General features: G+C 37.5%; 1 protein-coding gene across 1 annotated transcript; it reads right to left on the reverse strand.

Annotated features, from left to right (window-relative positions):
* Positions 1-1,232: 1,232 nt before the first annotated feature.
* ccdc15 (coiled-coil domain containing 15) lies at positions 1,233-16,672 on the reverse strand. Its single transcript, XM_022194346.2, has 10 exons — positions 16,261-16,672; positions 14,161-14,310; positions 13,673-13,801; positions 10,915-11,031; positions 10,708-10,815; positions 5,983-6,105; positions 5,783-5,886; positions 3,760-3,954; positions 2,105-2,253; positions 1,233-2,033 (listed from the first exon to the last, which is right to left on the reverse strand). The coding sequence occupies exons 1-10, from the start codon at positions 16,435-16,437 to the stop codon at positions 1,984-1,986; spliced, it is 1,302 nt and encodes a 433-aa protein (XP_022050038.2). The 5' UTR covers positions 16,438-16,672; the 3' UTR covers positions 1,233-1,983.
* Between the last annotated feature and the right edge of the window lie 422 nt (positions 16,673-17,094).

Genomic DNA, 17,094 nt, shown 5'->3' on the forward strand with positions numbered 1-17,094 from the left:
TTTTCACAGATTTGAACTTCACGCGTGTCTCCATGGAGTTTCGTAGCGCTCATGTAAAAATAACCACATGAAGAGTAACACACAGCACACGCACCAAAATGTGACTATCTGTCAAAAAGACAACACAAAATGGAGATATTGGAAGGGGAAAGTCTTTCAGATTGGAGTCTACAATCTGAGTTCCCACAACAGCCTCAAAAATTCCTGGAAGTAAACCAACTTAAACCAACTCAAAACTGACAAAAGCATGTGTGAAAGCAGAAACCAAGAGCGGAATACATCAAAAAAGCTATATTTTTAGAATTATATTGTCATGTCAAGCAATTTAATGAAGTTCATAAACACATACCGATCTTTATAGTTTGATGAAAAGCATTAAAACTTGTCTTCCTGTTAAGTAAAAATGTGGACCATTTTAAGACAGTAAATATCTCAGATTAATTAAATTATGTTTGAGGCGGCCTGACTCACCACGTCTCCTACTACAGTGACACTGAATGAACACATTTAAATAAAGAAAAGTATGATCCATTATATTTCACATGCAAGCAGTTACCTCATTTTATCTATACTTTTTAAGTTAACACACTGTGTAATAACACAAATAAATTTACTCCATCATTATTTATTACACATTTTACATTTTTTCTTTATACTTTTCTACCTATGGTTATTTTTCTTGGACATACTCGTGTTTATCTTTATATTTCTGTACTGCTTAAATTTCTAAGAATTTGACTGGGAGGAAGTGTAACATAAGCAGGGATCAATGAAGTATTCCTGATTCTGACTGAAGGCCTCAAAATTGCAATATTCTCAGAAATACTTAAATACTGAAAATTCTGTCCACGTGTTGGGATAATTTATGAAACTACAGCAACTTATGTTACAGTAAACAGTTTGATCAGTTACCTGATTGATTAGAGGTCACATTCTGACAACACAGCTGCAAATATCCTGCTGTGGAATGAAAAAACAATTAGATGAAATATTTAGACTTGAGTAAATGGAATGGATTTAACAGTAAAATTGTTCAGCTGAGCAACTAATAACTGATCACAAATCTAAATTAGCAGACGCCCGTCGTATCAGCAGTCCATTTAAAATGAGCAAACACAGGAAGAAAAGAGCGGATGAGAGATCACACAGCCTCATAATAACAGAACAGATCACACCAGCAGGAGGATCACAGCCTTTCACACTCTCATTGTTTCATTAAAAAGATGACAGAATCTTTGTCTCTTAATTTATTATTTTTGTCAAACAGTCCTGAAACAGATCACCATGACCGACAGCAGTAAGGCACATTTATATTTACACCTGATGGCTTAAAATTCATTCTCCTAGTTACATGTACAGAGGAAACTAACACACAAAGTCCTTAATTATCAATAAATAAACACAGCAGTTCATGTGAGGTTGTATAAAACAGTAAATATAGAGAATAAAAAAAGGCCAAACAGTGCTGTAGGGGTCGTTCTTTACACAAAGTAGAACAAGACCGAGCATGTAGAGGCATGCTGGAGGCTCTGTGAGGCTGTAGTGAAGGCACAGCTGATGTTTAGCAGGTATAAAGTAGAAGGTTAATCAATACTATACACAAAGATCAGCTAGGACTGAAGGGAATGTCACACATTTAATCACAGATCTAAAGTGAAATTGATGGAATAAGAGGCCAAAACACCAGCATCATGAGGACACATCATCAACATCTGTACTAAACTGTGCAGCCGAGGTATTTCACAAGAGAAGCTACATTTGGTTCTCCTGGTAGCACGTATACATAATGGGGATTTAACGTCAGGTTTCTTAAAATATTCCCATCCCATTGAGTGTGCGCTAAAACATTTCAGTCTGGAAGCTAAACATCTCCAGGACAGACACAAACGGATCTTCTCGTCTGATTCTCGGTTTAATACCTTACACTGTTTCCCAGCATGTCCGTTCTATCAGGTAGCTTCCTCTGCAGCTCACCTGCTTCCTTCACTGTCGGTCCAAACTCCCCATCGCTGAATGCAGCGCCTGGGCATAAGCTGTGGAAGAGATTGATATTAGTCTGTACTGTCCCACTGCAGCTCAGCAGGATGCGAGGCTGGGTTTTTACCTTTGGGGTTGTTGTGGAAGACACAGTTGTTGGCGCAGGTGTCAGGGTGGGAATCCCAGAAAGAAGAAGCGCAGCAGCAGAGAGGAGGAAGGTCCAGCTTCGCCTGAGAGAGTCGCTCCTTCATCCGAGCCCTCAGAGCCTCGATGAACCTGCAGAGATTCACAGTCAGCCTCTTCATCAGGACAGATTCAGCTTCACTAAGACACTTAAACCCTACCTGCACAGGACTAGTATTACCTGGGGACGTCTAGTGTTCTGTAACACTATCTGTGATCTTTATTCTATGCAATGTTCACAAACTGTGAGGTAGATGTTCCACTAATTACCGACCACATATTTTCACAAACACAGAGGTTCTGTGATATTAGTCTCATGTGAAACAGCATCTTAGTGGGTTGTTTTTTGTGTGTGTGTGTGTGTTTTGTCTTGGCAGTTCTCTTCAACCTCTTTTCCGCTCAACAATCAACAATACAAACAATAGTTTCTGGGGAGGAGTATACAACCAATTAGCTGCAATAAACTGTCCTGAACTGGTTCACTGTCAGCACTATTAACAAGTGGAACAGTCATGAGCTCTGCATTTTAAAACGCTCACAGGTCCAATCAGCGGATGAATAACCTCTAAACTGGACTTTCCACATCACACACACACACACACACAATGGACACCTTAACGCTCTGAAATCCATCCAGTTTCTGTGTGATTTCAGTTCCTGCAGCAGTTATAAAGCTATAGATTAGAAAAAAATGACCAAAAGCAGTTGGATTTATTTGATTATTCATTTTGTTTGCTTCCACACTTGTCTGCTTTGAGTAAACACTGCCTGCAGTTCAACGCAGTTCATGTCAAAATTCTCAGAATTTCTGTTACGTAACTGCAAGTTTGCTAATAATTTTCTGGTTGCATCAAGGAGGGGCAATTTTATTCAGATTTTTTTACAGAATGTGGTTAAAGCACCGGCTGCTCAGAAAGAAGATCCCTGGTTCGAATCCCGGGGTGGGTCTGGGATCTTTCTGCATGGAGTTTGCATGTTCTCCCTGTGCATTTCTACTCCGGCTTCCTCCCACAGTCCAAAAACACGCTGAGGTTAATTGGTTACTCTAAATTGTCCGTAGGTGTGAATGTGAGTGTGATTGTGTGTCTGTATATGTAGCCCTGTGACAGACTGGTGACCTGTCCAGGAGTCAGCTGGGATAGACTCCAGCACCCCCCATGACCCTCATGAGGATAAAGCGGTGTATAGAGAATGAATAGATGGATAGCACACTCTGTCTGGAGCGCAGGTGTAGATTTCACTTGAAGATTAGGAGTGATGTATAAATCAGGAGTCTGGGTGTCGTCCTGTAGGAGACTTCTAACATTAAGAACTTAATTTCTGGCATTCTAGTGATTTTTGGTGCATCAAACTGTGCATTTTCTGGTGGAAATGTCTTTATTCACGTAAGGGAACACACAGTATTCAGACAGAGTGAGTATTCGTTAGAGCAGTTTTTAAAAGTACAATTTTTGGAGTTCAAATGCATCCACTGAGCTTGTACCTTCCCTGAAAATTACTTGTACGCTCCAGCAATACCGATGCAGAATTTTCCTCAAGACCTTTAAACAGACTTCTATGTGCAAAATCAGCTTTCAGAACCAAACCTCCACTGATTACCTTGCAGCTACTTTGCCTTTCTCCTGTTTTCTTCTCCTCTGCAGCTCCACAGCTCTCTCCTCCTCCTCCAGCTTCAGTCTCTCCAGGATCAGCAGCTCTCTCTCCTCCAGCTTCTGTCTGGCCTCTGCAAGCTGCCGATCTCTCTCCAGCCTCCTCTCCTCCTCCAGACGGATCTGTTCTTTCTCAGCTTTGAGCCTTCAGTGCAGACAGGAACATTTAGGAAGAGATTGTCACTGAGGTCTTCTCACTAATAGTACCAGTGAATGAGCAGCTGTCGCTCTCTTTATATGTATATATTTATACACTACCAGTCAAAGTTTGGGGTCATCCACACAGTTCCATGTTTTCCATGAAAACTCCCACTTTTATCCATGTTCTAACATAACTGCACAAGGGTTTTCTAATCATCAATGAGCCTTTCAGCACCATTAGCTAACACAATGTAGCATTAGAACACAGGAGTGATGGTTGCTGGAAATGTTCCTCTGTACCCCTGTGGAGATATTCCATTAAAAATCAGCTGTTTACAGATACAATAGTCATTTACCACATTAACTATGTCTGAACTGCATTTATTATTCATTTAATGTTGTCTTCATTGAAAAAAATGCTTTTCTTTCAAAAATAAGGACATTTCTAAGTGACCCAAACTTTTGAACAGTAGTGCACATGAATTAAAGTTGCTCTATATTAGTTAAAGTTGCTCTATATTAGTTAAAGTTGCTCTAAAATGAATCAAAGTTGCTCTACATTAGTTAAAGTTGTTGTATATTAGTTGACATTGCACTAAAGGAGTTAAAGTTGCTCTATATTAGTTAAAGTTGCTCTATATTAGATAAAGTTGCTCTATATTAAAGTTGCTCTATATTAGTTAAAGTTGCTCTAAAATGAATCAAAGTTGATCTACATTAGTTAAAGTTGTTGTATATTAGTTGACATTGCACTAAAGGAGTTAAAGTTGCTCTATATTAGTTAAAGTTGCTCTATATTAGATAAAGTTGCTCTATATTAAAGTTGCTCTATATTAAAGTTGCTCTATATTAGTTAAAGTTGTTCTATATTAGAGTTGCTCTATATTAGCTAGAGTTGCGCTATATTAGTTAAAGTTGCTCTATATTAGATAAAGTTGCTCTATATTAGATAAAGTTGCTCTATATTAGAGTTGCTCTATATTAGCTAGAGTTGCGCTATATTAGTTAAAGTTGCTCTATATTAGATAAAGTTGCTCTATATTAGATAAAGTTGCTCTATATTAAAGTTGCTCTATATTAGAGTTGTTCTATATTAGCTAGAGTTGCTCTATATTAGCTAGAGTTGCCCTATATTAGTTAAAGTTGCTCTATATTAGATAAAGTTGCTCTATATTAAAGTTGCTCTATATTAGATAAAGTTGCTCTATATTAGATAAAGTTGCTCTATATTAGAGTTGCTCTATATTAGATAAAGTTGCTCTATATTAGATAAAGTTGCTCTATATTAGAGTTGTTCTATATTAGCTAGAGTTGCCCTATATTAGATAAAGTTGCTCTATATTAGATAAAGTTGTTCTATATTAAAGTTGCTCTATATTAGATAAAGTTGCTCTATATTAGATAAAGTTGCTCTATATTAGAGTTGTTCTATATTAGCTAGAGTTGCTCTATATTAGCTAGAGTTGCCCTATATTAGTTAAAGTTGCTCTATATTAGATAAAGTTGCTCTGTATTAGATAAAGTTGCTCTATATTAGATAAAGTTGCTCTATATTAAAGTTGCTCTATATTAGATAAAGTTGCTCTATATTAGATAAAGTTGCTCTATATTAAAGTTGCTCTATATTAGATAAAGTTGCTCTATATTAGAGTTGTTCTATATTAGCTAGAGTTGCCCTATATTAGTCAAAGTTGCTCTATATTAGATAAAGTTGCTCAAAAACCCTAAATTTTGAACGGTAGTGTAAGAAATAAAACCACGGTTTGACACTGTACAGACAGACTTTGGGCCTAGAATCACTTCAACACGATGAAGAGTTTCAGCTTCGTCACCTCGCCGTCCTCTTCAGGTGCTTCCTGTGCTGCTTGTTCTCCTTCACTCGCTCTCTCTCGTTGCTCATGGCGAGGCGGCGGTGCTTCAGGAACTGAGACTGACGCTGCAGAGACAGATGTTCGATCTGTGAGCCGTTGGTCTGACAGGATTGGAACAAGTGAAGTCACAGCTTCGTGCACACGCTACATCTGAAGTCTACCTGTCTTTTCACTTCTTCTTGCTCGTTCAGAGGCCACAGAACACGAGGGACGCCGCAGAGATTGGATTTAACAACTGGATCAGGATGTAATCTGTCAGGACTCCATGAAGCGTGTCCAATTATCTGAAATATAGAAGCAGATAGAACAGAGACGGTAGAAAATAAAGTTAGACTGAGCTCTAATCAGTAAATAATATCTAACAAGCTGCCAACAGAACAAATTCAATCAATAACACAAATCTATAACTTAGCATGAGAAAAAACAAACTACCATGTTAATTAGACCTCAGTAATGATGATACTTTAAGATAAAGAATTGTACTCCATCTGCAAGTTTTCCTCTGTATGAATACAAAAGATTAAGGAGAACTCTGTTGATATTCTATTTTAATGACAACTTCGCAAACAAATGAGCTCCAGTATCCAGCGTTTCCTGCATATTTAAAACATCTGTCTTGTTCTCTGTGCAGCAGAGCTTCATCTTTGCACAAAAACACAATTAAAAACACACCACTGCTTCTACCTTTATTACGATGAACACACTGCAGGTACGTTTGAGTCTTGCTGCTGTAAATACTCACCAACACATCCGTCTTATTGTTTGTTACCGTATGAGTAATGTTTGCGAAGAAAAAAAACACACAGAGGTGACTATTTGTTGTATATGGAGTCACAGGAGTGCCATAATAAAAGATAAGGGAAAAGGTTAAAGCAAAGACAAAATTTACCTTTATATTTCCACATTTTTTCCATTTATTTATAGATTTTATATATTTACATATTTATTCCCTTATTTTTAACAGATTTATTTTTTAATTCATTTATAAATTCCTCTTTATATTTACACATTTATTTTTAAACAGATTTATTTTTTTAAATTCATTTATAAATTCCTCTTTATATTTACACATTTATTTTTAAACAGATTTATTTTTTAATTCATTTATATATTCCTCTTTATATTTACACATTTATTTTTTTAACATTTATTTTTAATTCATTTTTAAATTCCTCTTTATAGTTACACATTTATTTTTAAACAGATTTATTTTTTAATTGATTTTTAAATTCCTCTTTATAGTTACACATTTATTTTTAAACAGATTTATTTTTTAATTCATTTATAAATTCCTCTTTATAGTTACACATTTATTTTTTAAACAGATTTATTTTTTAATTCATTTATAAATTCCTCTTTATATTTACACATTTATTTTTTAAACAGATTTATTTTTTAATTCATTTATAAATTCCTCTTTATATTTACACATTTATTTTTTAACAGATTTATTTTTTAATTAATTTATAAATTCCTCTTTATATTTACACATTTATTTTTTAACAGATTTATTTTTTAATTAATTTATAAATTCCTCTTTATATTTACACATTTATTTTTTAACAGATTTATTTTTTAATCCATTTATAAATTCCTCTTTATATTTACACACATTTTTATAAAGATTTTTTTAAAATTAATTTATAAATTCCTCTTTATATTCACACATTTATTTTTTAACAGATTTATTTTTTTAATTCATTTATGAAGTCCTCTTTATATTTACACATTTATTTTTTTAACAGATTTAGTTTTTATTATGGCACTCCTGTGATTCCACAGTTTCAGGAAATTATTCAGCCTCCATTAGAAATTAGAACTATAACCATTCATTTGTGAGCTTTAAATTTATATGTTTTCAAAAGGACCAAATGATTCGGGGCTAAATGCAACAATCAGGGTAAGAAAGTCAGAAAGCATCAGTTATTTTGGCTTTTCATGGGATATTTGTTGGAAAATACAGAAACAGCGTGATCGTTTATCTGCAGTTTATGGACAGTAAAGATGAAGACTGAGGTCATGGTTGGGTTTCTGCCTGCAAAGTAATCTGAAGCAGCTAAAAGAACTGACCGTGTAAGTATTCACAGCACAACCTTGATGATAAACCCAATTCTGCCTCATTTCCTGACAAAAACTACGTCTAAATCTGCATCAAGGTGTCTAAGTAGTCACAGGAGGACGGATATAAACTGTTGTTTCCTGTTAGCTGGATGAACATGCAGTGAATCACCACATGTTAGAGGGAAGTTAAATGGATAAATTTATCATTAACCTCCTACATGTCATGATCATAACCATCATGTGCTGCAGTGAAACATCTCACCTCTTACTGTAAAACCGGTATAACGTAACTCTGTCCCAGTTTACAGTTATAATTACACTCTGAGCTGTTTGAGGAGAATATCATGATCATAAAGGTTAAACTTTACATTTAGTCTTTACATTCTCTACGTGAGGTTCATCATTTGAAGGTTTTGGCCTCTAAATCTGAATGACTCACAGGACATCTGCTCTGTTGAATTATTATAGTCTGCTGAGCCCAAAGTTAATAATGCGGCATCGCTGAACACTGTATTTACTGTAAACAAACACGCATACATTAGCAGGTTCATTTACCAGTGGGACCTGATGACTGGGTCCATTTAGAAATATGAACTCATTACTGCTGCATGGATTTCTGGAGGCCTGGATGACGACTACATGTTTATATCGCCGCTACCTATGAATGTCTGTAGAATCTATTTAAAGGGAAGCACTTAATTTAAAGTGCACAGTTCTGACAGGGTGAAGGTGAATTTGATCAATATTTTAAATACAAATATAAACTGTGAGGAGACATTGAGATATATATTATGAAAGATTAAATGTAGACATTGATACTTTTTTATTTTATCTACACTTCTGTTCAAAAGTTTGAGGCCTGAGTCACTTTAGATTGTTAAAATTCACCATCATCTGTTTTTAACAAATGGATTAGGTCTTTTTTTTTTTAATAGCTTCGAGAACGATGCTGCTATGTTAAGTGCTGACCTGCTCGTAATTAGTTCTTTACAGGTCTGAAATGATTGTATGAAAGCTATTAGAAGAACAAAATAAACAGGAAGGGTTATTAAAGTGCACTACATTTCTGAATATGATCGTTCTCTTGTTTAATATTTTCCATGAAAACTCACACTTTTATCCACGTGCTAACATAACTGCATAAGGGTTTTCTAATCATCAATGAGCCTTTCAGCACCATTAGCTAACACAATGTAGCATTAGCACACAGGAGTGATGGTTGCTGCCCGTCTTGATGAAGACTGCAGCTCCTGTTAGCAGTCCGCTAGCTTTGGTGAGAAGCTACTTGATTAGTGTCCTGTGTTTTGTTGGAGATGTGTGCTTTGCGGCACCAGTTTTATTCGGGTAGTCCTGTACACTATTCACTCGTCTGTATTAGTTTCTGTTGTTTGCGGTGGGTGCTGCTATTGTGTTTCGGTTTGGCTCAGCAGTTTAGTTGTTTTGTTTGTGTGTAGCTAGATTAGAAACTCTGCTAGCCTTTATTCAGTTTAATCTTGTTCTTTGATTTAGCAGCACCCACCAGTCTTGTTTTTCTTGCTGGATCACTTTTATATTGAATCTGTCACTAAGCAGTAAATTGTTTTACCTAAACCAACTACATGTGGCTTTTTTTTTTTTACTCCCAGCGACCCTAGTGGTTAGATCCTAACAACAACATATTATATAAAACACCAATGTATTAAAACATTTACACAAAATACATCCATCCAGAGTCCGACAGTGTGCAGGCGCGCGCTTCAAACCGGTGCAAGCAAACAGTGCGACTGCAGAAACACTTCCTTCCCACCACAAATCCTTTTCACAAGAGGTTCTCTCACTCTGAGCTCATCAGGTTTCCCATCTACCATCACTGCAGAATAAAACTGCCTATTAACGTTCCTAAAAGGTAATTATCACAAATAAATCAGTCAAACGTCTGAATATCAGATTCTTACTTTAGATACTGAAGTAAAGGTCTGAATTAGAGCTAAACACCAAGTGATAAGATTTTGACAGTGATGCAGCTTATAGTCTGGATCCACGGATTTGTTAAAAGATTTCTGTGTCGCTGTTAGATAGCGGCACGGTGTCACTGTAACCATGACAACAAGTGAACACTACATCAGCTGCCTGCTGACCATCACGTGATTGGGATTCTACTACAAATCCACCGCTGAGGACTTATCAGGACTTATCTATAGGAAATAATACAACTGAGCAGGTTTGGTGAAGTGTTCAAAAAGTCGACATATTCAGCTATAAAAATCCAAATGACAGAAGAGGAACATTTAAGGGTCGTTTCAGAATTGGAGGACATTTTACATCCCAAATATCAAATAATCCAAAATATTGATGCGGTAGTTGTGTAAATGTTCTTGTCCTGAGACCAAATCTAAAAAAAAAGAAAAAAAAAAAAACTAGGGGAAAAGAATGTTTGAAAATATTTTTCAAACCACCAAATAAGTCCGGAGTTCCCCCTAAAATGACAGTTTTCTCTTGTTTAATATGATTTCTAAATGTTTATCTTCCATGGAAATGTGTACAGTATGAAGTCTGCGTGTTTAACTGAGTTTATTTGAGGCATCTTAAAGGACAAATAAATTATGTTTTCATCTGAATGCACTTTGCGTTCATATGCAGACAATTTGTTCTTATTTGTTGCGTCCCTACGTGTCACCAAGAATAACTGCAATAAAATGAAAACTATCTGCATTGGCAGCAGCTGACATGACTGTGGGAATATCTGTTTATGGAATATCAATAAATGTCTTCATGTTTTAAGGTGAATTTATAAAGAAAACCCTTGAAATCAGAAAACAATAAACGTGGCACACAGCTGCAGTCACCTTCTGCTGAACAAGAGGACATTCATGCTGACTGGAGAACAGAGGATCGTCTCCCTCCTCCTCCTCCTCCTCTTCCTCTTCCAGACCTTCCTCATGAGATTCAGCTTTCTGATGGGCGCAGAGGGAAATGTTCTTAATTATAGTGCAGGAATCGTAGGAAGCATGTGTTTTAAAAAGAGGAAGAAACGTGAGACGACAGACGCTCACATGTCTGGCAGGAGAGACGTTCCATCTGCCTCCAGGAAGCTCTGAAGTCGTTTCCTCGCGTGGGATCATCCGACAGGCGGCCAGTCTGAGTCTGACCTGCCTCATGCCTCCGCTCGGCTGGAAAAGCGTGGAAATAAATAATACTTCACATTAATCACAGTCACATTATTTTATTAGTCACACGGGGGGAACAGGGCAATCATTCTGGCTGCATCGAAAACAAACACCACAGGAAACGGAGACGATGCAGGACATATTAGAGACAACACTATGGTCTGCAGAAGAACTAAAATCATCTCCGGACAGACTTTGATCATCCATGGAGACAATAAGGACTAAATTAAGCTGCTTCTGAAGGAAGCAGAACCACCAATTCTGATAATAAAGACATCTAATAAAAAACAAATTGGCTGGTATTTCTTTCCTAATTCAATTCATTAAAGCATTTTTAAAGGAATATTGTCATTAAGATGAGAACCGAGTAGGACATTGTCCAGTTAAACTGCCCTCTGGTGGACAAATGATGCAACAACAACACCGTTTATAATTCACCTACATCACGATGAACTTCTGAACCAAAAACTACAGACATATGTGTCTGATCAGTACATCAAAACAAAACCAGAAGCAGGTATAAGAGCGTCTACTCTTCTGGAAAAGTAGCCCCGGACGTTACAACCTGGCTTCAGTTTCTTTCCATTTAGCCACAAGAACATTAGAGAGGTCAGACGAAGCTGCAGGGAGGTCCTGTTTATGCTCACTGTTAGATCAACCAGTGCATGAGGGCTCTGACTCGGACTTCTGGATGCTGCTATGAGCTATTTCTGTGAGTTTGCATATCCGCAGACTTTCCTAATTGGCGTGTTTTTCCTGCATGGATTAGGGATGAAATCTGCTCCGACGTTTATATGTCGGCGCCAACATTAGGGTGTTTCTTTTTGTCGTTATTTATCGCAAGTTTGTAGGGTTGTTTGCACTGCTAGTCAAAGGATTTACCGACGTTCATGTCTTTTCTGATTTTGTGAATTTGCTGAATGTATAAAGATGTAACGGACAGGAAGCGATCAAACTGGGAATGAAACACAGGTCTAAATTCACTTAAAACTAATTCCAGGATTAGGTTGTTTCTTAGGTATATAATCACGGAAATTTGTCTTGTTTTCAATAGTAGTTATTAGCTTGAAGTGTCAGTTTGCAGTGGAGTACTTCAGTGTTTAGTTACTAGAGAATGCATGTGAATCTGTTCAGAATCTATACAACGGACAAACATCGCTTTACACAGAGCAGCAGGATGAGAGCTGTGCTGCAGACTCAGAAAGCGGTCTAAAATGCTGACTTCTGGATGACTTTGGAGGCTTTTAAACTAGCACAGACCTGTCAGAAACCTCTACTGCAGCCGAACTTCTCGAAGGTAATTCAGGTTAACCTCGTAAATGGAAGTGAACTCTTTAAGTTGTATCTGCCACTTGACCCACTTCTGACCATTGTTAATGGCTGATGACCCCGTTGTGGGCGTTACCATGGCAATGACATAATGCAGAGTACATCACCTTCAGGTCTGATGAGCAATCTCAGTGATTTTCTGCTTTCTTGGTCTTTTTCCACCATTTTGAGGCCTCATGAATTCCCCACTGTGGTAAGAGGGGTAAGTTCGTGTTCAGGCCTTAGGGTGGATACTGATATTTGGAAAAGGCTTGTTTCACAATCACAGCTCTGTGCACACTGTGAACTTTCCCTTTATCTGATCTAAGGGGCCTAGAACAAAGCTGACAAGTAACCGATTTGTACACTAAAGTATCTGTCTGAACACTCTGTGGCCATCTGGTGCATTTTGTGACGTCGATTCAGATACAGTCAGGGAAAAAATGATCAGAGCACCCTTGTTTTCTTCAATTTCTTGTTCATTTTAATGCCTGGGAAAACTAAAGGTACATTTGTCCGGACAAATATAATGATAACAACAAAAATAGCTACGAAGAGTTTAATTAAAGAGCTGATATCTAGATGTTTTCCATGGTTTTCTTGATAGTAAATCAATGAAGGTCTTCCACCATTGCGCTGCCAAAAACAGTGCTTTTGCACAGGACTACTCCTGAAAACAGTCTTCTTCCATCAGCTGGAAAACTCTTTCCTGCCTCCAATGACTGGATTTTCCAACAGGTCAGTTAAAGTCTGGATGGAGAACCAGAACACTGGAACCATGCCTCGGCTGCTCAATCATCAGATCTAAATCCAACTGAAAACCTGTGGAAAATCATCAAACGCTAAATAAAGAACCACAAGCCCAAAAACAAAGCAGATCAGTTAGAATTAGTGCAACAGGAATGGGCTGCTGTGATCAGAAGCTGGTAGAGAGCATGAAGAGACATCAGAAACAGTGGATATGGATCAGTACTAAGTCCTGTGTGGATCATGGAACTAAAACAGACAGAAAAGAAAACATGGAATCATAAAAGCTGTTTTTAGCAGAACAATGCCACAGCTACTGATGGAAGAACTGAAAGGATTTTGGTTATCAAGAAAAACATGGAAAATGTCTGATACCAGCTCTGAAATTAAACTCTTATCAGATATTTTTGTTCTTATTATATTTATCCAAACAAATGAACCTTTAGTGGCACCAGGCATCAAAAACAAGGGTGGTCCAACAGTTTTTTCCATGACTTTATATCTTTAACCAACTTTCAAACAAAACCTGTAAATAAAACCCGAGCAGCTGAAGCTTCAGGTGTTTGCTTCTTCTCTACCGTCCTCTCACCTCCTGAGAGCTCCTCTCCCTCACTCTGTTCTGTGCAGCAGCTCTGGCAGACTTCAGCGTCTCACCAGCAGACACTCGGTGAGTCCACGCCTGATAATGTTGTTGTGGGGAGCTGCTGTCAGGTGTCACCTGGACAAAAGCACACAGTTTTTCAATGAGGAGGTCGATCAGACAGCATGACTAACCAGAGGCTCAGCCATGCTTCACGTTCCGTGTGTTGAATGTGACTAAGTTTAGCGGTGGCTACATGCAGTTGGTGCTTCTGTATGTTTTATACATGCATTACAAAATGCATATATAAACTATTTTAGACAAAACAAGCAATACACAGCAGTGGAAAATAATGGAAAAGGTTTTACATTTATTTCTGAAAGTAAATTATTAAAGAAAAAAGAACAACTGACATATAATGTTGGTGAAACATTCTGTCTCCTCCCTTCATTTTTCTCATTGATGTTTGCTATCAGCTAAAATAAAGTGATCTTTACCACTGGATCTGTGAGAGGCTGCTGTCTTTTCTTGACGACTCGAGCTCGCTGTGCCACACGGTGGCGGACTTCATCCTGAAATCGTCTGAGGCTTTCTTCATTCTCCCTCCTCTTCTCTGCCTGGAGCTCCTCCGTTAGCAAAGCAAGAGCCTAAAAGAAGACATGAGAAGACAGTTTTTGAAAGCTGCAGGAAAAATATGGACTCTAAACTCACATCAGTCGGCAAGAACTGTTTTTTAAACCTTCACCTGAGAGCTATGAGTTGAGATAAACGCTGCATCACAGTTCACATGAGTGGGACAAAATGAAGAAATTATGATGAAGATATCTGTAAATTTAGATCCCAAAATGAAACTTACAGCAAATGAATAAAGTTTAAAAAAATCAGGAGATCTGTGGAGAATCAGCTCTGATCTTCCTCTGTTAAAAAGCCCCAGGACTTCATAAACACTTTGAAAAATTAACTTATTATTGTTTTGCCACCAAGTTAATTCCAGATATTTCCTGATTTTATGAGGCTTCATTAGAAACACGATTTTGAACTGAGAACTCAATTCAGACGCTGACAACAGCAAAAGACTCACTGATTCTTTACAGGGTTTCAGAGATGATTTATTCATGGAACATAGAATTCTATTTGCTCTATATCTGTGATTAGAGCTGCAGCATTTATCCAAATCATTTAAGTAAGTTCCACAAAGAAGCTGTCAAAAGTTTACTAGCTTGTCAAATGAAGAAATTAAGTTGTTTACTTTCCTAGTTTTCTATATCTACATTAATATAAAATAACACTTTTATGTCTAACAGGGAGTTTTGGATCTCTAGGGTCTAACAGACTCAACAAAATCATTGTGGAAGATATCCTACATTTTAGAGACTCACAAATACACCAGCTGATATCACCAACATGATGTATGTGTTGCCTTATAAGCAGCAACCTACGGCAATAAAAAAATATATAAAACATTAGAGGCCATCCAGACCTTTAGATGGACCAGAAACACTAAAGGATGCAGAACAAACAGAACCACACAGAACCGGGACAGCCACATAGAACCAGCATGAATAAAATACTAAAGTCTATCCAAATCTTTAGGTTTAAACCGACACAATTATCAGCTAAAAACTGAAAACAGAAAGAATCAGAGAAAGATCTCTCTTTGTTAGTAATTTTAATTCAATCATAAAACCATGATTGTCGATCAAAATCTATTTATTCTACATAGTTCTTTTTTTTTTTTTAAATCACCAAAATGAGATAGTTTGCTTCAATCACACAAAGGACCACAAAGAGACAAACTCTCACAAATAAACAAAAAACAGAGACCAAGAGGAAAATCCAACCTGCTGGATCAATAAAACCAATAATAAAACATCAATAAAATAAACACAGCATGGCTCAGCAACAGTGACCAGAGGAGCAAGATGTTGGAGATGCATTCAGCATGGAGAAACATCTAAACAGCTGATGGTGGAACATCTTCTACAGCAAAGTCCTACTAAAACATGCAGCAGCAGGATCAGGATTTGTTCCTGAAGGATTCTAGACCTGGATCAGGTTCTAGGCCTGGATCAGGACTGGTTCTGGAGGGTTCTAGACATGGAAGCCAAACTATTGTAGGTTTGATTAGAGGGCTCTTGAAATAACACGTCAGTGTTATATAGTTTGTGTAGCAGAGGACACAGAGAAGTTTATTTTTACAGTACAGTATTGTTCTAATAAGTGCGTATCTTGGTCCCAAAAGCAGCATAAAAATAAACAATATGACTAAAACACAGGCTCAATCATGTAGATTAAAGAAAAATAAATGAGACAGGTGTTAGCCCTCCTGTGGTGAATCTGGCCATCACTTCAACACATACAGATAATTATTCATCCACATACTGCACTGATTGCACTCATATTTGCTAATACAAGAGGGTCTCGAATTGTGGATATTAATAAAATGTTACTGCAGACAAAAAGGAGAAAAACTCAAACACAAGAGTCACCATTAAAGTCAGTAAAGCCTCCTCCACCCTGCAGCCAGTAACGGTCTGTCAGCAGCCTGGCAACACTCACAGCTAGCTTAGCTCATTAGCATTAAATGCCAAACTCACAGTCGGGTGCTCCAGGAAGTGTTGTCCTCCTTCCACCCAGGCTCCCACCGCCACCACCGCCGGATTCCTCTCGGCCAGCACCTTGTTGGAGGCTCTGAAGGCTCGGTGCTCCTGTCTCCGGCCGACCAAAGCTTTCGTCCTGCCGGTTTTTGAAGCTATAACCTGGCTAGCACTCATTGCTAGCCTCGCTGTCGTAAAGTGCTGCTTAACTACAGCTAATGCTAAATTCGCGTTATGTAGCTGCTGCAGTTAACTACACACTAACGCAGCAGTTACGTTGAATATATTTTGTTCACTATTTAAGCAAGAAAAACCGATAAACACGCGGTTAAATGAAACTCTGCACAGTAAACGCCAGCAGCTTTGTTTGAGTTTCGCTCACTTCGTCTTCTTTTAGCTGTTGTGCAGTTTGTCAAACGGCTCAGTGACTCTTTACTGCCCCCACACTGTCAGGAGGCCGCACTGTGTAACTACATCATATACTGTATATCAACCTGTCCCTCCATCCATTAATAACAATCATAAAATCATGTTCTACATTATTCATCATGGTTAAATATGGATATAAAATACATTTCAAGAATCTATAAATATATAATAAAAACATTAATACATGTATAAAGCTCACAGCAGCAGGTGTGTTATGCTTCAGTGATCTTAGTGACACAGTTTAATAGGCATTGCTATTCTTAGCAGCCTTTGTTACGTCTAAGTTTTTCTGCTCTGTACACAAGCTGCACTAGGCATCTGGAAGATCTGACAGGTGAAAAATGTACTTCATTTTAACCTGAGCTACTACCTACTAATAAAGACTCAACATAACTATAACAACAG

Source organism: Acanthochromis polyacanthus, chromosome 17, assembly GCF_021347895.1.
Source record: "Acanthochromis polyacanthus isolate Apoly-LR-REF ecotype Palm Island chromosome 17, KAUST_Apoly_ChrSc, whole genome shotgun sequence".
NCBI classification, from domain to species: Eukaryota; Metazoa; Chordata; class Actinopteri; family Pomacentridae; genus Acanthochromis; species Acanthochromis polyacanthus.

Excerpts from the sequence above, each read along its gene's own strand:
- ccdc15 (XM_022194346.2), bottom strand. The coding sequence starts at position 16,437 with ATGAGTGCTAGCCAGGTTATAGCTTCAAAAACCGGCAGGACGAAAGCT. Across the intron at positions 11,032-13,672 it reads GGGAGAGGAGCTCTCAGGAG|CCGAGCGGAGGCATGAGGCA; the intron begins GTGAGAGGACGG and ends ACGCTTTTCCAG. Across the intron at positions 2,254-3,759 it reads AAAGGCAAAGTAGCTGCAAG|GTTCATCGAGGCTCTGAGGG; the intron begins GTAATCAGTGGA and ends GAATCTCTGCAG.